At 35.4% G+C, this 23508-nt stretch overlaps 3 protein-coding genes across 7 annotated transcripts; all 3 read right to left on the bottom strand.

The window, feature by feature from the left end:
- Nucleotides 1-129: 129 nt before the first annotated feature.
- On the bottom strand, nt 130-10105 carry LOC7466860 (protein CHROMATIN REMODELING 24). 2 transcript variants are annotated; one of them, XM_024602415.2, is made up of 22 exons: nt 9906-10105; nt 9688-9816; nt 8554-9575; nt 8331-8461; nt 8168-8222; nt 7621-7749; nt 7359-7466; nt 7192-7247; nt 7025-7115; nt 5868-6002; nt 5707-5784; nt 5004-5219; nt 4847-4918; nt 3955-4035; nt 3721-3839; nt 3102-3213; nt 2570-2638; nt 2380-2474; nt 1822-1950; nt 1229-1294; nt 998-1130; nt 130-627 (listed from the first exon to the last, which is right to left on the bottom strand). In XM_024602415.2, exons 1-22 carry the CDS (start codon nt 10021-10023, stop codon nt 463-465), a joined length of 3309 nt encoding a protein of 1102 aa, XP_024458183.2. In that variant the 5' UTR covers nt 10024-10105; the 3' UTR covers nt 130-462. The 2 variants fall into 2 exon arrangements, with proteins under 2 accessions (XP_024458183.2, XP_024458184.2); XM_024602416.2 differs by having other exon boundaries at nt 8554-9572.
- A 3538-nt stretch (nt 10106-13643) lies between these two features.
- Nucleotides 13644-14165, bottom strand: LOC7466859 (uncharacterized). Its single transcript, XM_002306227.2, has one exon. It carries the CDS (start codon nt 14163-14165, stop codon nt 13644-13646), a length of 522 nt encoding a protein of 173 aa, XP_002306263.1.
- A 1069-nt stretch (nt 14166-15234) lies between these two features.
- Nucleotides 15235-23211, bottom strand: LOC18099044 (uncharacterized). Of its 4 annotated transcripts, XM_052453338.1 has the most exons (14): nt 22974-23211; nt 22637-22794; nt 22416-22507; nt 21554-21667; nt 20609-20939; nt 19910-20089; nt 19042-19122; nt 18289-18507; nt 17973-18115; nt 17375-17541; nt 16702-16919; nt 16445-16537; nt 15929-16116; nt 15235-15831 (listed from the first exon to the last, which is right to left on the bottom strand). In XM_052453338.1, the coding sequence occupies exons 1-14, from the start codon at nt 23173-23175 to the stop codon at nt 15825-15827; spliced, it is 2193 nt and encodes a 730-aa protein (XP_052309298.1). In that variant the 5' UTR covers nt 23176-23211; the 3' UTR covers nt 15235-15824. The 4 variants fall into 4 exon arrangements, with proteins under 4 accessions (XP_052309298.1, XP_006382876.2, XP_052309299.1 ...); XM_006382814.3 differs by having other exon boundaries at nt 15235-16116; XM_052453339.1 differs by lacking the exon at nt 19042-19122 and having other exon boundaries at nt 15235-16116.
- Nucleotides 23212-23508: the final 297 nt, after the last annotated feature.

Below are 23508 nucleotides of genomic sequence, written 5' to 3'. Positions count from 1 at the left end.
ATTTTGCTTGCCAACCCTTGATTCCGCCTTTGATTATAGCATATATACTAAATATATATTTAAATTTATAATTAATTTCAAATCAAATTCCTATTATGCATGTTAATAAATAAAATATATATGTTTAAATTAAAAATAAGATGAGTATTTACTTATTGAAGTTTTTATAATATAATCAAACTGAAATTTTTATCAATCTCTTCAGATGTTCTATAAACAATATCAACGCTTTTTTGGGCACCATTGTTATCTTAAAATAACATGCAAGGCCCCAAACAGAATTTATATCGTAATTTGACATGGATTAATTACACTTGATTCAATATACAGCAAGCAGAAAGTACGTGCCCCAGCCCAGAAAGCATTGTATGTTGAAGATATATATATGGCCATTCTCAGTATGGCCAACAAAATTATATTCTTTCAACTTTCGTTGCCTCCATTTGCTTCAGTAAAAATGATCTATACATTCAATCGTCTTTCAAATTCCCCAGTTAAATCATCCAGACTGATGATCCCTTCTCTCTCTGTTGCTGTCTCCATTCTCAGCTTGTTGAGCTCTGAATTTAATTCGCCAATCTGCTTTTGTAGTTTCGCTCCTTGGTCTGGTAACCTTGAAATGGTAACCTGTAAACAGAAAAGCAGAACTGAGAAAAGAAGAAGCGATTAAAGAGCTTCTACTTTAATTCAGGCACAACCAGCTTGAAATGGTTCCTTAAAAGTAACATAAAATGAAGATGGCATGGAGGGTTGAATCCATTTAACACGAACAAATAATGTATTCAACAATTTGGGCTATTGAATCAGCGTTAGAATAAAACCCGACTGCTCCCAAGCAAGGAAAAATAAAACGAAAGGTCAAGCCAATACCAGCCTTCAATTTTATTTACTCAATATGGTTTTGGATGGCAATTCTCGACCTTCAATGTTTGTAATTCGAGCAGTTACTCTGAAGCAATAGTTTTATCTGCCTTTTCACATGTCATTTAAATCATACCTTATTTCCAAGTATTTGTGACAGCCGATTGATTCTCTCTTTGATTTCAGATTCTGTCAATTTACCCACACTATCTGGGGAAGAGCTTTTCTTCTTCAGATTTACATCCTTGGGATTGAAAGCATGCACAGCCCTGTCAAATATTAGAAACTAAATAACATGCACTAAATAGCTTTAAAAGAATATGATGGTTTCTTTTTTAAAATACATAATCAAATGTAAAGATCATACCCATCAACATCACGTTCAAGTGAATAACTTGATGATGAATTTCCCACCATTGTGGATACCTTTTTCCTGAACCCACAAATAGAGTACCAAACCACACCAGATTTAAAAGGTATGGAATGAGGATAGTGATTAGTATGCTTTGCACGAATAAAGCTTTCAAATACAAATACTACCTTTATACTCCTGAGGTTTGAATGCGTGATTTACAATTAAGGGCAAAAAGAGTAAACGTTTTATGCTATTTTTGGACTAATAATTTGAACCAAGTAGTTATACTATCAGTGGAATTCAGGATACCAATTTTATAGCAAAGAAAATGGCAGGCCTTTTATCACAATGCATAAACCAGCTGGTAGCTCCATAATTTGAACCAATGAATTGTTTGGAGTAGAATCAAAGGAGAATTCATGCAAACTAAGAGGGGTTTAGAATTCACGTAATTTTATTCCATTTTACCTTAGTTCAAAATATGCAAGAACAGCATGCAAAGAAGCACACATATAAAAACAAGGAACTGCGTGTTTATAAAAAGAAAAAAATAGAGGTATCATTGTTTTGTACCCAAAAGCAGAAAAAACGGAGCAGAGTTTCACCTTATCTCATCTTCTTCTTCTTGTGCAACTTGTACAGTTGCTGTCTTTGAGAATAATAGGCTGTGGTGACTTACTCCTGCTATACCTTGAGTCTCTAAGAATTTTATGTGGGATTCCAGAAATTCATCCCTACAGAAACAAAAACACAAATTAAGAGATAAGATGGCATGGAATTCATATAGAAAGTCATTGGAATTTAATAATTCATAACCAAACAATTCCACAAAAGTTGCATTTTTTTTTGCATGGATCATAGATGCATAATCATAATGGATGAAAGGTGCTGGACTGCTAATTATCTTGGATCCAGGCCAATGAATTGCTAGCTTCTACTCTTTAAGAGAAAAAAAAAGGCTTGTGCAAAAACACATTATTAGGAATTTTAAAAAACACTACTAATAGTAATGGGTTTCTTGGTGAGAGGAAGATCAAAGATGAGAGATCTCCAAAACTAAAGATCCTACAAAAGCAAATATTAACTAAACACAGTCCAACTTCGCTAATTAGAGAGAAAAATAAGTAGGCAGAAATGAAGTTGCCACTAATAGGCCTCAGTACATTTTGTGCTGGCTGTCATGCTCTTCATGTAACTGTTGCTGTGTGAGGGAAATATTAAACCCCTGCTTTGGGAGGCTGAATAGCTCCCGAAGATCCTGAAAAAATTAATTTAACTTTAAAAGACATGTACATATGCTTAAAAAAGATGCCAGGAATTTATCCCAGTAAATCAACAAATAAAACCTCATACCTGCTGGCTAAAGTATCGAATTTGTTCTTTGTTTTCAGTTGCTGTTCTAAATAATCCCCCCTTGAATATCTACAACAGAAATTTTTAGGAGTCAACTTCATCCCATTGTACTAATGTTTCAATTTTAAAGATTCATGATTCAACCCATGCATCTAACTAACATCCAAAGTAAACATTTATTATGGATACAGAGGACAATTGGAAAGAAACCATGCAATGTTGGCTTAGCAGATTAAAAAAAAATTCTACAAATAAATTGCAATCTGCAACAGAGGAACATTTAAATTTTTTTCAGGCTTTTCCTACTAAATAAACCCTTCCCCAAAGCAATCTGTCAGACAAATTACATGCAATATAGTTTTTCAACCACTTGAAGAAATGTATTGAAACCTGGTGAACTGACTCAGAAACAGCTCTAAAATCTTTAAATACCATGAAAACAATAACAATATTTGCAATTCAAAAACAGCTACTACATCTCATGTACATACCATATGACAACCATAAATAATAAGGGAGATGAGCATTGAACCTGCTTCCTATAAATTTTCTCTTCAACAGTTCCACAAGTCATTAGCCTGTATACGACAACATCCTTCATTTGCCCAATTCGATATGCACGATCAACACTCTGGTTATCCGTGCTACAAAGAGAGATATATTAATTGACCGATGAATTACACCAAGAAAATTCTTAACATAGCCTGACAGGGACAGAAAAAACTGAAGCAGCAAGAAAGGGACAGCTGTTTAATAGAAAATGATAGAAAAGTATGTGAAACATCAGAAACGCGTTGAAGTTGAAAAGTTCTTTGGGTAGTTTAGAGGCCAAAGTTTAGTGTGTAGAAGGGCAACCATCGTGCCATTTCTGGATGTCACAAACATTTTAACATATTTTTCAACATGCAAAATTCATAAACTCCACAAGCTGCCAGTAAAAATGATAGATAAAGAAAAATAAATGTAATCCATGTAGTGGACATTTTACGTCAAGGATAAAGACAATTATTGATGTTTGCAAAAGTAAAAGATATATCCTAAAATATCTGAATTTTTTGGCAAATCCATTTGTAATCACCAGCAAATTTGCCTATCGTCAGTTCATGTTTGCTGAATCTGAGTGAATGAAAGAAATAAACTTAAGGAAGCACCTAGGATTCCAAGCAGGATCAACCACAATCACACGGTCTGCTTTTGTAAGTGTAAGACCAAGACCACCAACTTGAGATGTTAGGAGAAATATAGGAGCCCCATTGCCTTCTTGGAAGTCCTGAAATGTTATTTATTTATTTTTATTTTTTGGGTTCAGGAAAACAAAGATTTTGAATAAATATTTCATATGCAATAACTAAAGTCTAATGGTTTTGACTTTTTAGAAAACTTACACTAACAATTTTTGTTCTGTCAGTAGCTTTTGTTGTACCATCTATGCGTATGAACTCATAACCATTGGATACCAGGGATTCCTATCACAGCAAAAAGATAAGCCATGTATCACCTTCTGCCAAAGCGTAAACATTAAAGAAGAAAAGATACAAAAACTTACAAAATCCTTGAATTTAATATATAAATACTCTAGAAATCAGAGTTTTGAATAGGCCAGGAATTACTTTAAACATAAATATTCATCTAGCTACAAGGACAGAAAAATATAAATAGATGATTCAAATAAAATATAATGCAAGAAAGCAACAACGATGCATATCCAAGGCAAAAACAAATCACATGTCCATGTATCCAAAAGATATTTTCATGCATAATTAATGATGACGGAGTTTCACAACTTTGATTTAGATATGTTAGGTTCATCTAGCCAGAACAATCACAGAAACAATTTACCACGTTCCCCTGCAATACTAAATTGAATTAATTCATCAGCTTGCATGTTACATGTGGGCTTAAATTTACTTTCCAAACTAGAAAATACTTCAACAAACACAATTAGAAGGAAACATGTAATACTACACACTGAGTGTAATTGCAGTTTCCAACGGATGGCACATATAAGAAATGAGCAATTGACAGAAAAGCTAAATTCCTGGGTATACACACCATGAAAACTTTTTGTAACTTTTGATATCTGCTGATCTTCTCGAATTAATAATATATGCTAATGAAGATGTTGTTACTAAATTTTGTCTGATACCAAGGACACCCCACTTATTTACTTGCTTACACCTTAAGTTTTTTCTCATCCAATCAGCTACATTTGTGAAAAATCAGAAAATTAACCAATCCATATTGCATTCTCAGCAACAAAGATTCATGGTTACAAACCTGGATGAGATTAAGCATCTTGCGAGTTTGAGAGAATATAAGAACATTGTGCCCTTCTGGAATTAAATTATCCTGTGGAAGATCAGCATATGCATTAAGCATGAATGATCAAATACTAAATCAAAAGCATCAACAGTAATTCTGAGACATATCTAACCAGAAGTGACAATATAAAAGAGATCTTGCAAGAGATGTTGTCATGCTTCTCTTGAAAGTCAGTGTCAGTTCTGTCAGCAACATCAGCTAGATGCATTGCCAATTTCTCTGCTACAGCTGCATCTTCTGGATTTAGCATTGACTCCATTCCCTCCAACAAATCCTCGGCTGCTCTTTTTGTCAAGAGAAGCGGGTGATCACATATTTTCTTCAGAATCTGCTCCAGGGAAAAAGCTATTTGATTACAGAAGGGCAACCAAAATATCGAAGTGACACAGGATATAATTCTTCAACAAGATTCAAACTATTCATTAAAACTTACTAATTGATTCGCTACCAAAAATCTTCCAAATATGAACCAAGAACAAAAAACAATGGACAGACCAAATAGAATTAAAGAAACAGTAATTGAGGAAAAAATTCAGAGCTTCTCACAATACGATAATAAAAGATTTCCACTTTAATGCAGGAGAAAATTAAAATTTTTCTTTGTATAGAATCAGTCAAGCCGCAGCTCAACTCAACTACAAATTGTTCATGAGAACTAGAGTTAAATGTATACACTCCCTTGATCAAAACCAACAAAGTACACACACCTATGATGGTTAACAATAATAAGAATTAAGTGCCACCTTTCTACTGAAAATCATTGTCTTTTTGCACATCTCAAACAAACATAAGCAAAAAAGTTGAAGAGTAAAAACCGTTAGGGCAGCCAATGGCGAGCCATCGAAAGCTGAAAGAACAATTTCACTCCGCAGAAAGGCTTCATATAGTTGCCGCTGCACAACAAGCAAAACAATTGCATGATTAATTGGATGCATGATATATGAACACAAACTCAGGCATGTGCAGCAAACCACACCTGACAAGCAGTTAGTCTGAGCCACACAATGATCTCATTCTTTCGGGAAAGTTTAGCAGTTGTAGCATCATCTTCCTTGAATACTTCATTCTTCATACGGCGCAAAAAGTAAGGTTGAATGCGTTCTCTCAATTCCTGTAAAGTAAACAATATGACTGACTATTTCTGGATTTTAGATAATCTGTAATCTTTCACAAGGACACGAGGAACCAAGTTTGTTGCAAAGTACGAAACCCAATGGTCAGCCTAGTAACTAAAATGGAATAAATAAATGTTAATACAAATCCATTTAGTTTAATATCTTAGGATCATTAAAACTTATGTCACCAAATGAACATAAAGAACATTACAGCAGTTCAAGATAAAGACATTTCTTGAAAAAAGTATCAATTAAAAAATATTAGAGAAACAAGATTCAGAAGGCTGCAGTCTCATCATTGATGTACCTTGGCAAAACCTTTGTGCATTACTTTTGGAATCTTATAAAACCTATTCATCAGACAACATAAGACAATGACAACATTTTGAAGATCTTTAGGTCTAAAGAATCCATATAAGCAAGCATGGATAACCCTTCAATGTTAATTTTTCAGTATCATGTCAATTTCAACACTTCCAGATATTTTATTCCGCAACAAAAAACAGTGCAGACATATAGTAAATTTCATCAATAAGTAATGCAATCACAACTTGTGTCATGTATTGTTTCAATGCTCATTTGAAAGGAGCAAAATCAAAGGCCAATATAGAAATGTTGCCTTCATGAGTAAACAAAGAGGCAACTTAGCACTTCCCTCCCTCCAAAGAACTCTACCAAACATAAGTAGAGAAGGAGAAAAGTTACCCTACTAACAAACACATCCTGAATACTAGAATGAGAGTCAAAGCCTAAGAAACCAGTGCAAAAATAAGAACCTCTAGAGTAGGAAACATGGTTCATTACAGGCCTAACTGTACTGATTTCTAAATTGGATCAACAGAAACATTTATTCACACTTCTACAGTTTTTCATTTTAGCTATACCAGAAGAATATAGCAAAAATGGCACGGGAAAATAACCACAACAATTCATATGCAACACCATAATGTGAAAGAAAAATGAAAGAAAATAATCAAGGATGCAGAAAGCACAATCCAGTACATCCCACAAAATGCACCTTTGCAACCGTTGAACCAATACGCTTCTCCCTATCAGAAGCATTTTTTTCATTTCCACGAAGTATGGGATGCTCATATGTTTCCTTAAACCTGAAAAAACGATATTTGATGCCATAGGTGAGCATGAACTTATTGAAGCAGTCTGAAGTATTAAGAGAATAATTACCATTTGTTGTCACCAAGTAGACCAGGACAACAGAAGTTGAACAAGGCCCACAATTCCTGTTTCAAGTATTTCAAGTAACAGGACTAAAGCGTTAAATATCCACATTTTTCTGTCACGTGTTAGTTTATAGAAAGAGCAAAAAAAAGTATGAATCCTAAAGATAATACCTTAAGATTGTTTTGAATGGGAGTGCCACTAATGACAATACAATGAGCACTTGGTATCTCTAGCAAACTTTTAGCCCTCTGAGTACTAGGATTTTTTATGAGATGTCCCTGGAGAAACATAGCACAAATTTAACAATCTCTTTAAAGTTGAAACCTCAAAGAAAAATTAAAAGATTCCTAATATCCAATTGATGCCTACATGATTCCGATATGTAAAAACATCAGGTGTAATACAAACCAAATTTGAAACTTCAGAGTTTACCTCATCAAGAATCATATAGTCCCATATGTAACTATCCTCGCTTTCATCATCGATAAAGTAATGATCCCCTCGTAAGGATTTTGAGTTGTTCCGCACAATATCATATGTTGTAAGGAGAATTCCTTTGTCCTGAAATGAGAAGATGAATCCAGACAAAAATAAAATGTTAAATTTTGCCATGATAATCAACAATAACAGGAAACCCTGCCAAAAATTGCATTAAGATTTCTCTCGAAAAACAAGGTTATGGTAGATGCATATAAGAGATTGAAGAGAAGTAGATATGATTTAAACTTCCAAGAAACCAAACAAATCAGTTCAGCCCTAAAACTGGACAGAACTCATGTCTGAATTAGTCAGTACCATATTTCAACTTAAACTTCAGCAGAATTTAACTTGCTTCAAGTCCACAAGTCAGATTAAAATATAAAACATAGTTGTGTTCTTTCCTCCTATTTGGCTGCAGGTATCAAATATTAACTGTCTGGATGTTATGAGTTACACTTGGAAGTACAAAAAATATAAACAATGAGAGCACATGTAAAACCTGAAGTATATATTGCAGCTCATAGTCCCGAGCTTTTAAAGATGTCCCAAAATATCTACATGTAAGTGCAAAAGGTGATTAGTATTCATTAACAGACCTCTTTTCTTCAATGGTAAAAGAGAAACATTTGAACTTTCAAAAGACTTGAGTCAAACAGCCTCACTCTCTAGTCTTCGCAGAAAGCCCCACAACAGACAGTTCTTTAATCCAATGGGAGAGCAGTGTTTTAGGGGCCACAACCAATGCCCTCTTAATCAATTTGGAATGGAAGAGACCTGCTAGAAAGCTGCAAATCTGCAGAACAAAACAAATAAAATTTAATCCATATAGCAGTGGAGTATTAACATTGTAACTATCTTCATAAATTATTGCACACACTTCCTTACCTGCATCGTTTTCCCCAAGCCCATGTCATCTCCTAAGATTCCACCCTTACCCTGACAATGCAAAGACCAGAGCCATCTTAAACCTTCACGCTGATGAGGATACAGCATTTTTGCAATTGTACCAGATAATTTGTATGTAGATTTTGGTCCAGGTAATGTAATGCAACTATCATCCTCTGAATCTGCATGATTGTCCAACACATCAGTCACACTAGATTCATCAGATAATAAATTGTACTTAGCAATGGCATCAGGTCTCCCAACTTTCTTGACCACCTTTTTGCTGGTCAAAACCTCACAGTCATCTCCCTTGTCCTCTGGTTCATCTCGAAGACTAAGCAAAGAAGACCGTCCTACAGATCTCAATTTCTCATGGAACCTTGTGGGTTCATTTTTCTTCACTTTTAGAGCAACTTTATTAGTTTTCTCCACCCTAGTGACATAGTCATCACGGTCAGAGACAATCTGCACATCGCCTTCCTCTTCTACAACATTGGACGCAATAGATTTTCCCACAGGGACTAACTTTTCATCCACCCTTCCATATTCGTTCTTCTTTAGCCCTTTACAAATGTCATTGCCCTTACTATCAACCTCATCAGCGAAAGACTCGCTCAGCAAATGACCATCTTCATACGCCTCCACAAAATTCTTATTCACATTCGATGAGGAATCAGATGGGCCAGAAGATGAAGAAAACGAAGACTCAGCACTCGCATATTCAACCACATCAACTTTCTTAACCACGTTACCATTTTCAGGCATTCTCCTTTTCTCAATCGACAAAAGATCAAGCCTTGAGGTCAAATCATTAAGAATATCTTTTATCTCATTAACCCCCCTATTATTGTCACAATCACCAACATTTTTGGACGGTATGGGCGAATCAAAATCAGCAATACCATCAAAACTAGAATCAGTTTTCACTTCTTCTCTACTCTCACCATCCCCATTATCTCCAAAAGAGACTTTGCAAAGTCTCCGTCTTCCTTCGATCTTAACCTTCGTAGGCTTCTCCTCTTCTGGAAAAAATCAATTTCCCCACATCAAAAACCAAAACTTTTTTTAGGGTTTTGCTAATCAACTAAAAATAAGATAATTAGGGCAATCAAGATAGGGATTTAGGGATATTACCAGGAGAAGAATCAAAATCAGTGATTCCACAGAAATTAGGGATGCTATCATCCTCTGCTTCAGCTTTGCAAAAACGACGTCGTCCTTCGAGCTTCACATTGAATACACTCTCTTCTTCCTCGTCCTCCTCTGTACACCAAACAAATCAATTCAAGATTTCAAAACCCGATAAATCAAAACTTGTAAAATTAAAACAAAAAAGAGTTGAAGAGAGAGACCTGAGGGTGTGGCTGACTGTGGTTGTTTGGGAGGAGCGGAGAGGTCTTGGAGCAGGCGGTGGTGGCGGTGGTTCAGACTAACTGGTTTTTTGTTGGTGCTTTTTGAAAGATCCGCCATTTTTAGTTTAGAGAGAGAGAGAGGAGCGGAAGTGGAAGAGGGAGAAAAAGGAGGGTGTTTTTTAGAAGTGGAAGGAGGAGAAATTTATTTGTATAAAGGAAGGAAGGAAGAGAGAAAGAAAAGAATCCGTTGGGTTTAAAATAAATTTAATTAAATTTGAATTGGTTTTCCCGCTTAGGTTGGGATTTTTTAAGATTTAATTTTCTTGCTTCTTAGGGCTTTGGAAAACAAAGCACTTCTACATAAAGCATGGAATCAGTTATTTTTAATTTATGATGTATTAATTTAATTTTGATATTTTTTTCCTTGATATTCAAATGTATTATTATTTTTGTAAGTGAAGTGTTGTTCTAGCGGTTAAGGTACTGCTATATCCGTACAAGAATGAGAATACAAGTTCAATCTCCAGGAAGCGCACTTATTAGAAATGACAACCACGAACTCCAAACGGAACTAGTCTCATTCTTTAAAAGAGTATGAGGATACCTAGATAAGAACAAAAAAAAATACATTATTATTTTTAAATTTATTTATACCTCGATGGAGATTAGATTTTATTTTTAAGTGATTTTAGAAAAATGAGTTTATATATCATTTAAAACTAAGTTTTGTTTTGAATAATTTTAAGAATTCAATTTATTGGTATTAGTTAAGAGATCCAAATCCAAAAAATAAAAGAAAAAATCCATCTAAAATATTTATTTTAAAGAGAATTTAACATTTTATGTTATAAAAACATTAGACAAAAGATCCAATCATAAAAATGAATCATCCAATAAATCAAAAGAAGAAATAAGAACTTCAAAATAAAAATAAAAAGTGCTTTTTATAATAATTGGACAATAAAGATAGCTCGTTTTATCTTACAATACCATAATATATAAGACAACTTGTCTCTCCTAAATGGTAATATTATATAATATTGTGATTCAAGTGCTTTTTAAAAGATCTTTTTATTAGAAAAAAACACAAAATTGATGTCTTTTAAAGTCTATTTTAATGTTTTTTTTTTAATTTTTTTTAAGTGATTTAATATTTTTTATATATACATAGAAAGCCGAGTATCAAAGTAAAAGAATGAAGATTTTTTTGCATCGACGAGAGCATTTACATCCAAGGATGATGTTGTTTCCTTAGTAGAGAAGTATTCTATATTTCACTTGTACTTCAGGTCTATATAGATGCTTAGATGATGATGATCGTTCTATTGGGTTTGTATCCATCCAGCCAAGTACCGCTGATGATCATAGATGCAGGTCAAATGCTGGGTTTGCTTTGATTCTTAGCGTTGGAACCAAGGTATATTACAGCCAGAGCTATGAAGATGGCTATCCATGAAGGATGAAATGATGTTTTCTAATAAGTCCTGTTTGTTTGTTGAAAAATATTTTTTTTTTTGCAAAGTGAATTCGATGGAAAGTGAATTCCGGGAAAGTATTTTTCGATGTTTGGTATTGTAATGAAAAATAAGTTGGAAAACATTTTCTAGTATTTGGTTATGTCATGGAAAATGAGCTGGAAAATAACTTATTGATGTTTTATTTTTCTCAAGTTTATTAAAATAATGAGGAACAAATCTTACAAATTAAAAAGTTGAATGAGAATGAAATTGAAAAAAAATATAATTTCATAAATTATCTAAAATAAAATAAATAATAATCAAAATAATAGAGATCAAATCTAAAACATTAAAAAAAAATAAAAGATGAAGAAATTAAAATAATAATAATTAACATTTCATAAATTATTTCAAATAAAATAAGTAACAATCAAAAGAATGAGTACCAAATTTGATAGATAAAAAAATTTCAATAAAAAAATGATAAGGAAAAAGCAAATAGTAATTTTAAAAATAAGGATCAAAGTTAATATAAAAATTAAATTTTAGGAAATGAAATTGAAAAATAAATATTTAAAACAAATTATATATAGCAATCAAGAGTTTGAGGATCAAATTTGATATAATCAGCATATAATGACATTTCTAAATTTTTCACAACTTCCGGAAAGTGTTTTCCGCCCAAATTTTTTAGGAAAACACTTTCTTGAAAACCAAGTCAAATTTTTCTTTGACTAGAAAGTGTTTTTCGTTGACCAACTTTTCTAATAGCAAACAAACACAGGAAAGTTTGGAAAGTGATTTCCAGAAAACAAACATAGTCAAAAGGGAAAACACTTTCCTGGAAACCAAACCAAATTTTTCTTTGACTGAAAAGTGTTTTCCGTTGACCGAAAAGTGTTTTCCGTTGACCAACTTTCCTAATGACAAACAAACACAGGAAAGTTTGGAAAATGGTTTCCTGGAAACTATTTTCCGGGAAACAAACATGGCCTAAAGTGTCTTTGATAGTATAATTTCGATTATTTTTTAAATAATGTTTTATTTTAAAATATATTAAAAAATTATTTTTTATTTTTAAAAAATTATTTTTAACATCAATACATCAAAATAATTTGAAAATATAAAAAATATATTAATTTAAAATAAAAAAAAACTTTTAATTTTTTTTAAAAATATTTTCAAAACACAGTACCAAACACTATATTGAAGCTATTGGTGATGTAGATAAAAAGGTTGCCATAAGGTTATCCAGAAACTTGAGCTCCATGAAAAGAGTATCTTGAGAAGATATATATTTTCTGGATCGAGGGTTGACCTGCATAATTAGTCTTTAATCTGGGCTAACACAATCATACATGATCATCAATGTTTGTTATAATAAAAAGAGGATCGTGTTTTTTCACTGATCTGATTCAGGCTAAGCTCTAGGTCAGCGGGTCATTGGATTTGACCCACATGTCTAAAGGTTGAGTCTTATATATATATCCAGGGAAATATACATGATCATCAATGATAAGGTCAGGGATGCGGTTGTTCATAGTCTGCTATCTATTGATTATAGATGCCTTGAAACCGACTCTTTTCTTTAACTATCAGCCTATCTTGAGTTCGGATCCTGTCCTATGACCTCCTAAGAAACCAAAAACACAATAAAATTATATAATCTCAAATCAGATCTTTTGAAGGCATAATTGAAGAGGGAAAAAATGAAAGAAGCTGTGCACAATGTATGTCTACGACTACGAATGGATTTCTAGAACTAATCATCAGACAGAGGGAAGAGTCTTTTGGTAGCCAACCCCTGCATATGTCTTGTTCAACAGCTTGACAAGACATGCAAGAAGTTCTAGCTTCAAATGCCAGATAGTGAACATGGAATTGTTTTGGTCTTAAGATATCATTACTGGACGTGAAACATGGACAAATTGTATTAACATTACTTAATTATTCACAGTTTAAAAACCAGAATATAAAATAGCAAAACGCAGAAAGATTTACATGTGTTTGAGTTTTTCTGACAGGAAATCAATAGATGAAGTGAGCAAGAGAAGCAATGCCTACACCTAGAAAATCAGTGGATGAAAAAGAAAATGCCCTAGTAATTAATCTGGGAAGAAGCAGCAAAACTCTTGAAACAATCTCAAGACAATTATAATGAAAGATTGATGAGTAAATTGCCTATATTGCATCCATGATTAAGAGAGAGACTGAATTGAGAAGGTTTCATCAATATCCCATGCCAAAGATAAGATCAATCCACCTGAGCTCAATGAATTGATCAAGATGCCATGGATGAGGTCAATGGCAATTCACTCTCATGTGATCTAAAAGACATGTTGTTGATTGAATTGCTTGAGGATAAATTCCTCTTTATTGCAGTATTTCCATTGCCACCACTATCATTTTGCTCTACCGTTATCGTGGGCCCTTCAAACTCATCCTGCGTTCCATCGCCCTGAGTTTCGATGTTACCAGACTGGCCATTAGTTGCTGCATTTCCTGTCGTATTAAAAACATTTGCACGAGCACGACCACCTCCTCCACCACCGCCACCAGAACCAATAGCAACCCGAAATCCGAAGAATCGCGAAAGAAACCGATAGATGCATGTAAGAAACCAAAAAAGCCAAGGCAGGCAAACCAGGGCTATACCCGCAACAGGAAGCCAAGCCCTAGATGGGTCTGAAGGGAGGACAAGATACAAAAGCAATAAGCTGCCTCCAGCAGCTACAGTAATAAACATGAAGAAAGAGATGAACCATATCAATAAGCGCCCGGAAGTGGGGTCTTCTACAGGCATTTGTATGTTGAAACTTGACGGACAGGACAGGAAGATCAAATGATTAGTATTTCCTCTTTATCCTCGTCCATTTTTGTTCATTGGGATGTTGGTGTATGTGTGATCAATGAGAGAATATGGTTTTGATTTTGCAGGGATAAGGAAGAATTCATGACAGATGATGATGATGAAGAACACTGATGTTTCTTCTTGTTAATTGCACGCATAACGAGGATGTTTCGTCTGATTTTTCACAGGGTGGACATATTCAAAATTGACACCAAAGACAGGGAGACGAGAGAGTGAAAATCGGGTAGGACTTGTTGTTACATGAGAGCACGCTTGTGAATTCCCAAAATTTGTGCTACTTACAAGATGAAATGGCTCGTTAATTTTTTCACTTGATAGCATTTCTATTTTTAGCCATCTTTTCTTTTCTGTTTTTTTAATCTTTTTTGAGGTGATAGGAACACACCTTGAACTCAAGATCTTCTTCCCCTTTGCCTGCTCCATAAATGAAGTATGATCGACAACGATTGGAGGCAATCCAAATTTCCATTCTCAACCATCATGTTCACCTAGCACCACCAACAATATGCTCCATCACCTCATATTATTCCCAGCATTCCCTCTCACCTGCACAAAAACTTCAGCTAACATGTCCATCCTATTGCCTCGACATTTTGTATGAAATTTTTGTAAAATTTATTTGTTTGTAAATCATTTTCCAAATAACAAGACAATCCCAGATTCCCAAGTCCGACTTGAATCAAACAGAGATAGCACTCTGGGTTTCACTTCTCCATCAACCTTTCGATACATCACCTGTGCATTAAAGCGACTCAAAAACATACCTTGGAATACCTTGGAGCTTCTTTTTGTCATGCGATGTTTTGTTTCATTTGTATTAGCATCTTTTCACCTCTATTTCTTGCAGTACAGGGCATCACTGAATAGTTGTGATTCACATGGTCCACTTTTCAAATATACTGCCAGCAGACTGTAGAGGGACTTGTAATCTACTCAGACGGTTACCTTCACTCGTCCCTGTCAATGGTTCAATGTCCAAATTCATAGGAAAACGGGTTCATGAGAGTGAGAGCTCCCAATTCAGAGGGACCTCCATGATGAAAATAAAGAAATAAATACAGACTAATTACATGGGGTATGATTAATTTATAACAAAACAAATCTAGCCTGCTAAGATGACAACACTATGAATAAGGAAAACTTAAATGATGAATATTCTGTTAGAAAGTTATTTCCACGCACAGCTTATGGGAGTAACTCATAAAAGTGAACTTCGGTACAAGACTTCACTCTGTAATAGCCAATGGAAGCAGGACAACTGTCACTGGATTTTGACAACATCAGCGAAGGGGAGAAGCGAGTTATCACAGGTCCTGCCACCAAACAAGTTCATCAAAATTGCCACTGCATCATTCTGAAGGCCTCCATTAAGAGTAAGACCCGGTCTTTAGCCAACTATTGTTGAACTACTCTAAAAAAATGGCAGTGTGATATATGGCATAACTGACTGGCAGAGAATATAAGCACTGAACCACTGAGTAATCAGAAACACATCACAAGGTTATTGTTTTTGGTGAAGGGACACTGGACTCACGATCGGTTTCTGTCATGACAGAAGTCAGCATCTCGTGTCTCCTCTGTTCAAACACATCACAAGGTTATTGTTTTTGGTGAAGCGGCACTGGACTCACGATCGGTTTCTGTCATGACAGAAGTCAGCGTCTCGTGTCTCCTCTGTTCAAACACATCACAAGGTTATTGTTTTTGGTGAAGGGGCACTGGCCTCACGATCGGTTTCTGTCATGACAGAAGTCAGCATCTCGTGTCTTCTCTGTGCCTGAGCTTTCCTTCGGCTGGTTTCAATGATGATGAGAAGAGCCGTAATGTCAGCAGGGCTCACCCCACCCACTCTACTTGCTTGACCGATGGTTTGTGGCCTGACCTGAAAATTACATTTGACCAGAACCATATTTTTAAAGAATTTCAAAAAAAAAAATTATGTCTAGCAGTGGGAATATATAGGACAATTTCAAACAAGAGCGTCATCTCAATTCTCACTCTCATAGGAACAACCAAAAGGATATCATTGTAACTTGTTATTATTCACAAACACTTAAATTTGAACTTGGCATTGAAATGGCAAAGTGTACGGAATACCAAATGCACAGCAAAAAGTTAACAGGAGTAGTTTTAATCCACTAAGCTATAGGAGTTTGAGTGAATACAGAAAATCCTGTCAGAAGTCCACAGACATTATTTATGCTACAAACCTTGGAGAGTTTCTCACGAGCTTCAAGAGACAAAGTTATCATTGCATGGTAATCCAAATCCTCAGGAAGTGGTCTATTTTGTTGATGGGCCATCTACAAGTAGAATAAGCACTTGATTTATATGACAAGATATAAGAAACATGCGAAGATGAAGTAATTAACACACACCAAATGTATATAGACATGCTAAATAATTTAAAAGTGAGAAAAAAAATTTATTCCCTCTTTAATCCTACATGAGAACAGTGATTACTCACCTGTTGGAGTTGAATTTGCTGGCGCATAATGAAGCCCTCATACTTGATATCAATCTCTACACACTCTTTCTCCGCTCTGGATAATTGTTCATTCCCAAAACCATGCTTATCAAAAACTTCATATTGCACATGTGGTTTCTTTAGAAGGCTCTCCAGTGTTGAAGAGTCCCTCACAGGCTGTCCGGACACACGGGTAATGTCAGCAGCCAAATCTCCTCCTAAAAGTAATATTGGAAACAGCAGTCAACTTGGATCCTCATACAACCCTGTGTTTCCTCTCTCTGTCTCGGATTAGTTTTGGATCCCCAAATTTGAACAAGAGAACAGCAGTAATCCCAAAATCCCCGTGGTGTAGATTCTTGTCCACTGTTATTAAAGATTGATTTGAAGCAATAATATTGCAATCTAGTGGATGAATAATTATTCAATATAGGCACAAAAATGCATTTGGCCAGAAACAAATAAAGGTCATGTATCTTGCTCCCATTTCTCCATATTGGTTGCTTCTCTGTCTCCATCTACCACCCCCTCTTTTATCCAAGAGAGCATTTTCAAGGTTAATATCAATTAACAGGACATTTAGGAAATTCTTGAATATGTATGATTTATATTTCTATTTCACAATTAAAATATTTGTCTACTTCCAGCTTTGTTGGAATGAAAGAATACAAACCTGAAATCCTGACTGTTTTCAACCGCTTTTTCTCTTCCAAGATTCGAGCTTGCTTATCCTGGTATAATTTCCACCGTCTATCATCTATCAACCCAATTTCACGCCCCAGAGGTGTTAGACGACTATCAGCATTATCAGATCGAAGAAGCAATCGGTGTTCTGAACGGCTAAGAGGAGGGAGAAAAATCAATACAGTATTTTTGGTATAACAAAATGACAACAATGCATACTTGAAATTAATTTGCAGTTCATAGATAGAAGACCGTATTTGCAAATTAAACATTCAAGACCATCACTTTTATTTCATTGATTACATAGAAAAACAACTATATCTTGAATGTTAAGCATGGGTACAGGAAGTGGCTTTTGGAAGGAGATAGCCTGGTGTCAAATAGTACTAAAACCATCTCTACTTTTCATCTTTGTGCACAAGACAACATGATCTGATAATTATACCATGGTTGAGAAATACTTACGAAATTAGCTTTTCAGAGATATGAGCATTTCATATCATAGTATACTACCAAAGATAAGCGTCAAGCAACATTAAAGGAATGATTGTAAGAAATTGAATAATTAGTCTCCAGAGGCAATCTACCTTGTCAACATTCGGTAAGGCTCTCGAAGGTCCTTAGTGACCAGATCATCAATCAACGTCCCTATGTAACTGCTTTCCCTCTCGAGAACAATGAGGGGCTTACCATCTGAATGTCTTGCAGCATTAATACCAGAAATAATTCCCTACAGAAAGCAAAAGGAAAAAAAATCAAAACCCTCATATAATTATTCACCCGAGGAAAAAAACAATGTTGCATTTTATGCCAGGAACAATAAAAAATATATTACCAACAAGTGACAAGAAATAAATAACATCAGCAATATACAGACAGAAGCTGACTCTATTGACAGATCACCTGCGCTGCAGCCTCTTCATACCCTGTTGTCCCATTAATCTGACCAGAGAAGAAAAGACCATCAATTTTCTTCGTCATTAGAGACCTTGAGCATTGATATGCAGGCAGGAAATCATACTCCACAGCATATGCAGGCCTCAGCATTGAACAGTTTTCAAGTCCAGGCAAAGTTCTCAAGAGTGGTAACTGCAGTCTCTCTGGTAAACCAGTTGAGAACCCCTGTAAGCAAGTAAATAGTCAATTGATGTCAAAATGGTAAAATAGGTATCATTATGAGCGAAGTGCAAAACAGTACCCTGTGGATTTGGCCACATGAACCCCAGTGATAAATGTTTATTTCTTTTGCACACAAGGATCAATGTAGTTTACCTTAGTTTCCATAATTTGGTAATAAGGTGGCAAACTGAACTAGATGTTTAACTTTTATGCAATCTTGTGACTTAAGTAATGGTGTTAAGGTCCTTATAATAGAGTACACCAAATTATACTAAGGCGCAAGATAACAAAACTTCGTCACCAAAGTTCAGGTTGAAACCACAAGGGAAATTTTTGCATCTTCCCCTGAATGTTGCATTTTCAGGATCATGCTAATCCAGAAGCTCAACAGGTCACAAAATGACACTAGAGAATGCAGACACAATTTGCAATTACTTGATTGCAAATCGTGTCCAAATGTTAAATCCTTCTCAATCACAAAGAGGCAACTGTTCATCAAAGTAATAGTACAGAAGAACAGAGTTGATAGGTACAGACCTGCACATACAGCTCAGGCACACTTCTACCCTCAGGTTCAAGAAAAATCTGATGGGACTCTTTATCATGAAATCTAACAATCTGGGGGAAAGATAATAGACATGCATATTGCATTAGGAACTTAAATCAAATTCGCACATGCTTAAACTATACTCCAAAATGAAGTAAAGTAAAAAAAAAATTACTTTCCAAAAATAATCACCTTACCAACAAACCATCTTAAATAATATTAAAATAATCTATCAGAACAGAGAAAAAGTTTAGCTGCAATTATTAAAACCTCAAAGAAGGAAATGTGTTCATGTACTCTCCTGCACTAAATTAATGTAAGAAGGCACGTGAATTTGAATAGGGGGGTCATATACACAAAACTGTTGACAACGAATTGGTCCCACTCATTGTCTACAGGATCTCTTTTTTTGCCCCCCTTTCCACACCACGGTGGGTGGGGGACACACCTAGGAATAAGAATATGCAGGGCACTTCAGATTATTTAAAATGACAGAGGACAAGAAATTATTTATCTTGATTTATTTTATACAATTAGGACAGTCGTTGGTGTCCAGAAACTGTACAGATTTTAAAATCCAGCTCCTGTAAGTTCTATAAAATATATGCATGCATCTTAAGAGCTAAGATAGGGACAACCTCTTCTCCTTTTCTATAGAAAAAGAATGGATCAAAATTGTAATGTTTTCTCAGGCAATGACACTGAACTACCATGACAGAAGAACTTTTTCCTTCACCTTCCAACCCCCCCTCCCCCACCCCCACCCCCCAAAAAAAGAAAAAGAAAAAGAAAAAGAAAAGAAAAACAAAGACACATAGAGCAACCATATAGAAGGATACATTAACTGCAGATGTATACCTTATCTTCTATGGAAGGGCAGTATCGAGGACCCTTTGCTTCAACCCACCCTCCATAAGTGGGAGTTTCATGCAAGTTCTCCTTAATAAGCTGATGGGTAATTTTTGTTGTGCGTGTTAGGTAGCAACACATTTGTTCCCTTTCAATTTGTACATCTGGATCAAAACTAAACCAATGTACCTGTCAATCATTAACTTACAATCAGAACATGACTTTAAACACTTGATAACCACATAGTAGGCATAATATCATCATTTTCCAAACAAGGTTTTGATTTCACAGGGCCCATTATATTTAGATAAAAGTTCTGTTTCAGGTAGAGGAAGTCTGTGTCAAAGAGTGAGACATGAACCCTATGCGTCATCAAAAACCTGCCGATCAGTTTACTGCATGCAAAAGTAGCCAATTCACTAGCACCTCTGTAAGTGCTGTATCATGAATGTAGTTGATGTGGCAGTGAGCATTGCATACATACGAATCAAAGTTTGATAAAAGAGAATGTGGGAATCAATGGCAGGATGCTGGTAATAAATGAAACATCTTCACCAGTCACCACACGTATCCATGTACATTTGTAAAAAAAGACAACCTATACAATTGTAATCTGTTTTCTAAACCAAATTTTGAGGGGTAATTTGCAATCTCGAATTATGCTGAATGCAATCTACTGAACCTACACATAAGATTAGATGGAAGGACCTCTTTGTCTCCAGGCTGGGGTTCTAATCCAGTAAAATCTACTGTACGAATATCCACACGTGCAGGGGTTCCAGTTTTTAATCGATCAGTTTCAAAACCAAGGCATTGCAAGTTCTCAGTCAGTCCCTCTGAAGCTGACTCCCCAGCTCTTCCAGCAGGCATAGAAGTTCTACCAACCCAAATTTTACCACTCATGAAAGTTCCGGTTGTAAGAACAACTGACGGAGCATAGAAATTCATCCCGAAAAAAGTGTGAACACCTTCCACATTGTCATTCTTTCCTAATAATATATCAATCGCCATTGCCTCTCTGATAGAAAGGTTTGGAGTGCTGAAATGGAAGCAAATCGCTCAGATCAGTAGATAGATGCTGAGGCATCCAAAAATTCAGTTATTTGCAAGAGTGCTGAAAAATAAATCCATTATTGAAAAAAATGAAAAATGCAGATTTGTAGTGAAAAAAAATTTTGGATTCAAATGCACAAAGGTATTCGTACATCTTCATTGAAAGTTATTATGACTACGAGACCCTCCATCACACTCATTATAGAGTGACAAATGTAATAAATTTAGTATTTTATTTTCAGCAGTTACTATAAAAAATTGAAAGTATTAGTATACTCCCATGGTAGCCAAATCATTGGATTGAAAAAAAAATTAAGAATCCATGGCTATTATGGATTGCCTGCTATGGCTTGCTTCTGTGACATTGCAATCATGAACATGATTGTAAGAGTTATTTTGACCATGGTTTGGTCAAAGCCTATTTATGGAAGTATGAAATAAAGACTATGATAACTTCTGTGCATTGATAGAAAATTGGATGTGGTTTTCCAGCATTGCAATTTTAGCAATATGAGGTTGAATAAGTTTTGTATAGGCACATTTGAGCTATTAAATGTAAGCACAAATAGCTAATAAGAAAAGCTAAGTCTGTTAAGATACCTCTCCACTATTTTTTTCATTTCCATAGCATACTCCCTTTTGTCAGTTTGTGCACGCAAAGCTCGAACAGCAGGACCCCTCGACGTGTTGAGCACACGCTTTTGTAAATAGCACCTGAAGCATGTTATACAAAGCTCTCATAGGTGAAGCTAGAAAACAGATATTTAACACTAAGGCAGTTCACTTTAAACAAATTAATGAAGGACTTTTGAGAATAAACATAACCTAAGGGAAAAAAAACAAGCAATACATCAAAATGATGAAAATAATAACCTGTGTTAACCTGAGACTCATAATTCATTTTTTCCTGATATGGTGCCTGTCATTTTCTTACTTGGCTCATTGAAATATCTTTGTTCACTTCTTGACCTTTTCATGCTAACAAAACAATGTTTCCCCAACCAACTACCCTTCCCAGTGCCTAAATTCAGTTTCAACCTTGATTAAGGGGCACAGTCACTTATCTGCAGAACTTAAAAAGATTAATCAAGAGTTGCAATACTGAAAAGTTTGTAAGAAGGAGAGGTGGTTGGTTTCTACCATGACCAAGGAGTCTAGAATGACTTGGCACTGCGATATAGGACTCAGCATGAAAGAAACCAAATATAGCCGCCAATTCACCAATAGGGTTCCCCCACCGTAATCCCCTACTAGCATCCCATCAAGTCCCGCTAATATGTAGGTTGTCCTTCCCTATAAGTTATATGAGATATCAAAGCCCATGATTCCAGTTCCCTAATCCTATAGAGCTAAATTTCTCTAAACTGTGAGTCACGCCATCAACAAGAAAGAATAACACTTGCAGAGTTGCGCACAATCTGGCAAGTAGCTCTCAAGTAAACATACTATTTTTATGCATTACCGATCAGCGACCTTCCCAATTTCACCACCAAGAGCATCTACTTCATGAACTAGTTGTGATTTCGCCGGCCCACCTACTGCTGGATTGCAAGGCTGAGAAAGAAAAAAGAATTAAAAAAAAAACTCTTCTTTTCAAGATTCTTTCAGTTACATTTGACTAAAAACTAACGAGATTATGTAAGGCATTCAATAACAGGGGTTGCACAAGTTAAAAGGAAAAACCTGCCATGCTATTCGATCAATATTTAGCGTTAGAAGAAGCGTTTTCGCCCCTAAACGAGCAGAAGCAAGCGCTGCTTCACAGCCAGCATGCCCTCCTCCAACCACAATCACATCATATTTTTCATCACTGATCACTCCACCACCATCACTACAGCTCTCTGCAAACAAAACAAAAAAAAAAAAGAAACCATGTGCCTTTGCTTTCAATTCACAAGAAATGAAGCTTAAAACCTTCAAACTAATACATACATTTCACCCATAACAAGTTCAAACTTTGTAAACAAAACGTTTTAGGATTATTTGGTAAGGTAAAAGGAAAATTGAGTTATTCCAGAACCTGTAGAAGCGGGAGTGGTGGCTGAAACTGAGAAGCGGCTGGAGGAGGAGGAGGTGGTGGAGGAGCAAAGAGGGAAGAAAGCAGCGGGGGTGTGGCGACGGCGGGGGAAGGAGATGGAAAGGTGTTTGGGTGTGAAGAGAAGGGGAGATAAATGGAAGTGGTGGCGGGCGAGGCGGGAGAGATGGAGAGAGAGAGTTGCCATTTTTTGGGGGTTCAATTTGTGGTGTTGTGGAAAAATATAAAGATGAGGGAGAGTAGAAGAAAGAATTGGAGGAGGAGTTGGGTCCAAGCCAAAAGGACCAAAAAAACAATATTTATTGTGCAATTTGGTCCTTGTTTTATTTTATTCCTTACATTCAAATACTTATACTCTTACATTTTGTATAAGTCATTGTCAATTTCTCAAATCAAGTGATTTATTTTTTTTGCAATTGTGAAAATTTCAAATAAAATAAAAAATATAAGAAATTTATGAGTGTGATGATGATTATTAAAATCTCAAAACTATGACATTCAAGGATTTATATTTTAAATA

Source organism: Populus trichocarpa, chromosome 5 (assembly GCF_000002775.5).
Source record: "Populus trichocarpa isolate Nisqually-1 chromosome 5, P.trichocarpa_v4.1, whole genome shotgun sequence".
In the NCBI taxonomy this organism is placed as follows: domain Eukaryota; kingdom Viridiplantae; phylum Streptophyta; class Magnoliopsida; order Malpighiales; family Salicaceae; genus Populus; species Populus trichocarpa.
The sequence above is the reverse complement of the archived record's forward strand: the minus strand, read 5'-3'. Positions and strand labels throughout refer to the sequence as shown.

Excerpts from the sequence above, each read along its gene's own strand:
- LOC7466860 (XM_024602415.2), bottom strand. The coding sequence starts at position 10,023 with ATGGCGGATCTTTCAAAAAGCACCAACAAAAAACCAGTTAGTCTGAAC. Across the intron at positions 7,467-7,620 it reads ACTATATGATTCTTGATGAG|GGACATCTCATAAAAAATCC; the intron begins GTAAACTCTGAA and ends ATGTTTCTCCAG. Across the intron at positions 6,003-7,024 it reads TTGGTTCAACGGTTGCAAAG|GAATTGAGAGAACGCATTCA; the intron begins GTGCATTTTGTG and ends TTTACTTTACAG.
- LOC7466859 (XM_002306227.2), bottom strand. The coding sequence starts at position 14,165 with ATGCCTGTAGAAGACCCCACTTCCGGGCGCTTATTGATATGGTTCATC.
- LOC18099044 (XM_006382814.3), bottom strand. The coding sequence starts at position 23,175 with ATGGCAACTCTCTCTCTCCATCTCTCCCGCCTCGCCCGCCACCACTTC. Across the intron at positions 22,508-22,636 it reads TTGATCGAATAGCATGGCAG|CCTTGCAATCCAGCAGTAGG; the intron begins GTTTTTCCTTTT and ends TTTCTTTCTCAG. Across the intron at positions 17,542-17,972 it reads CCTTACCGAATGTTGACAAG|CCGTTCAGAACACCGATTGC; the intron begins GTAGATTGCCTC and ends CCCTCCTCTTAG.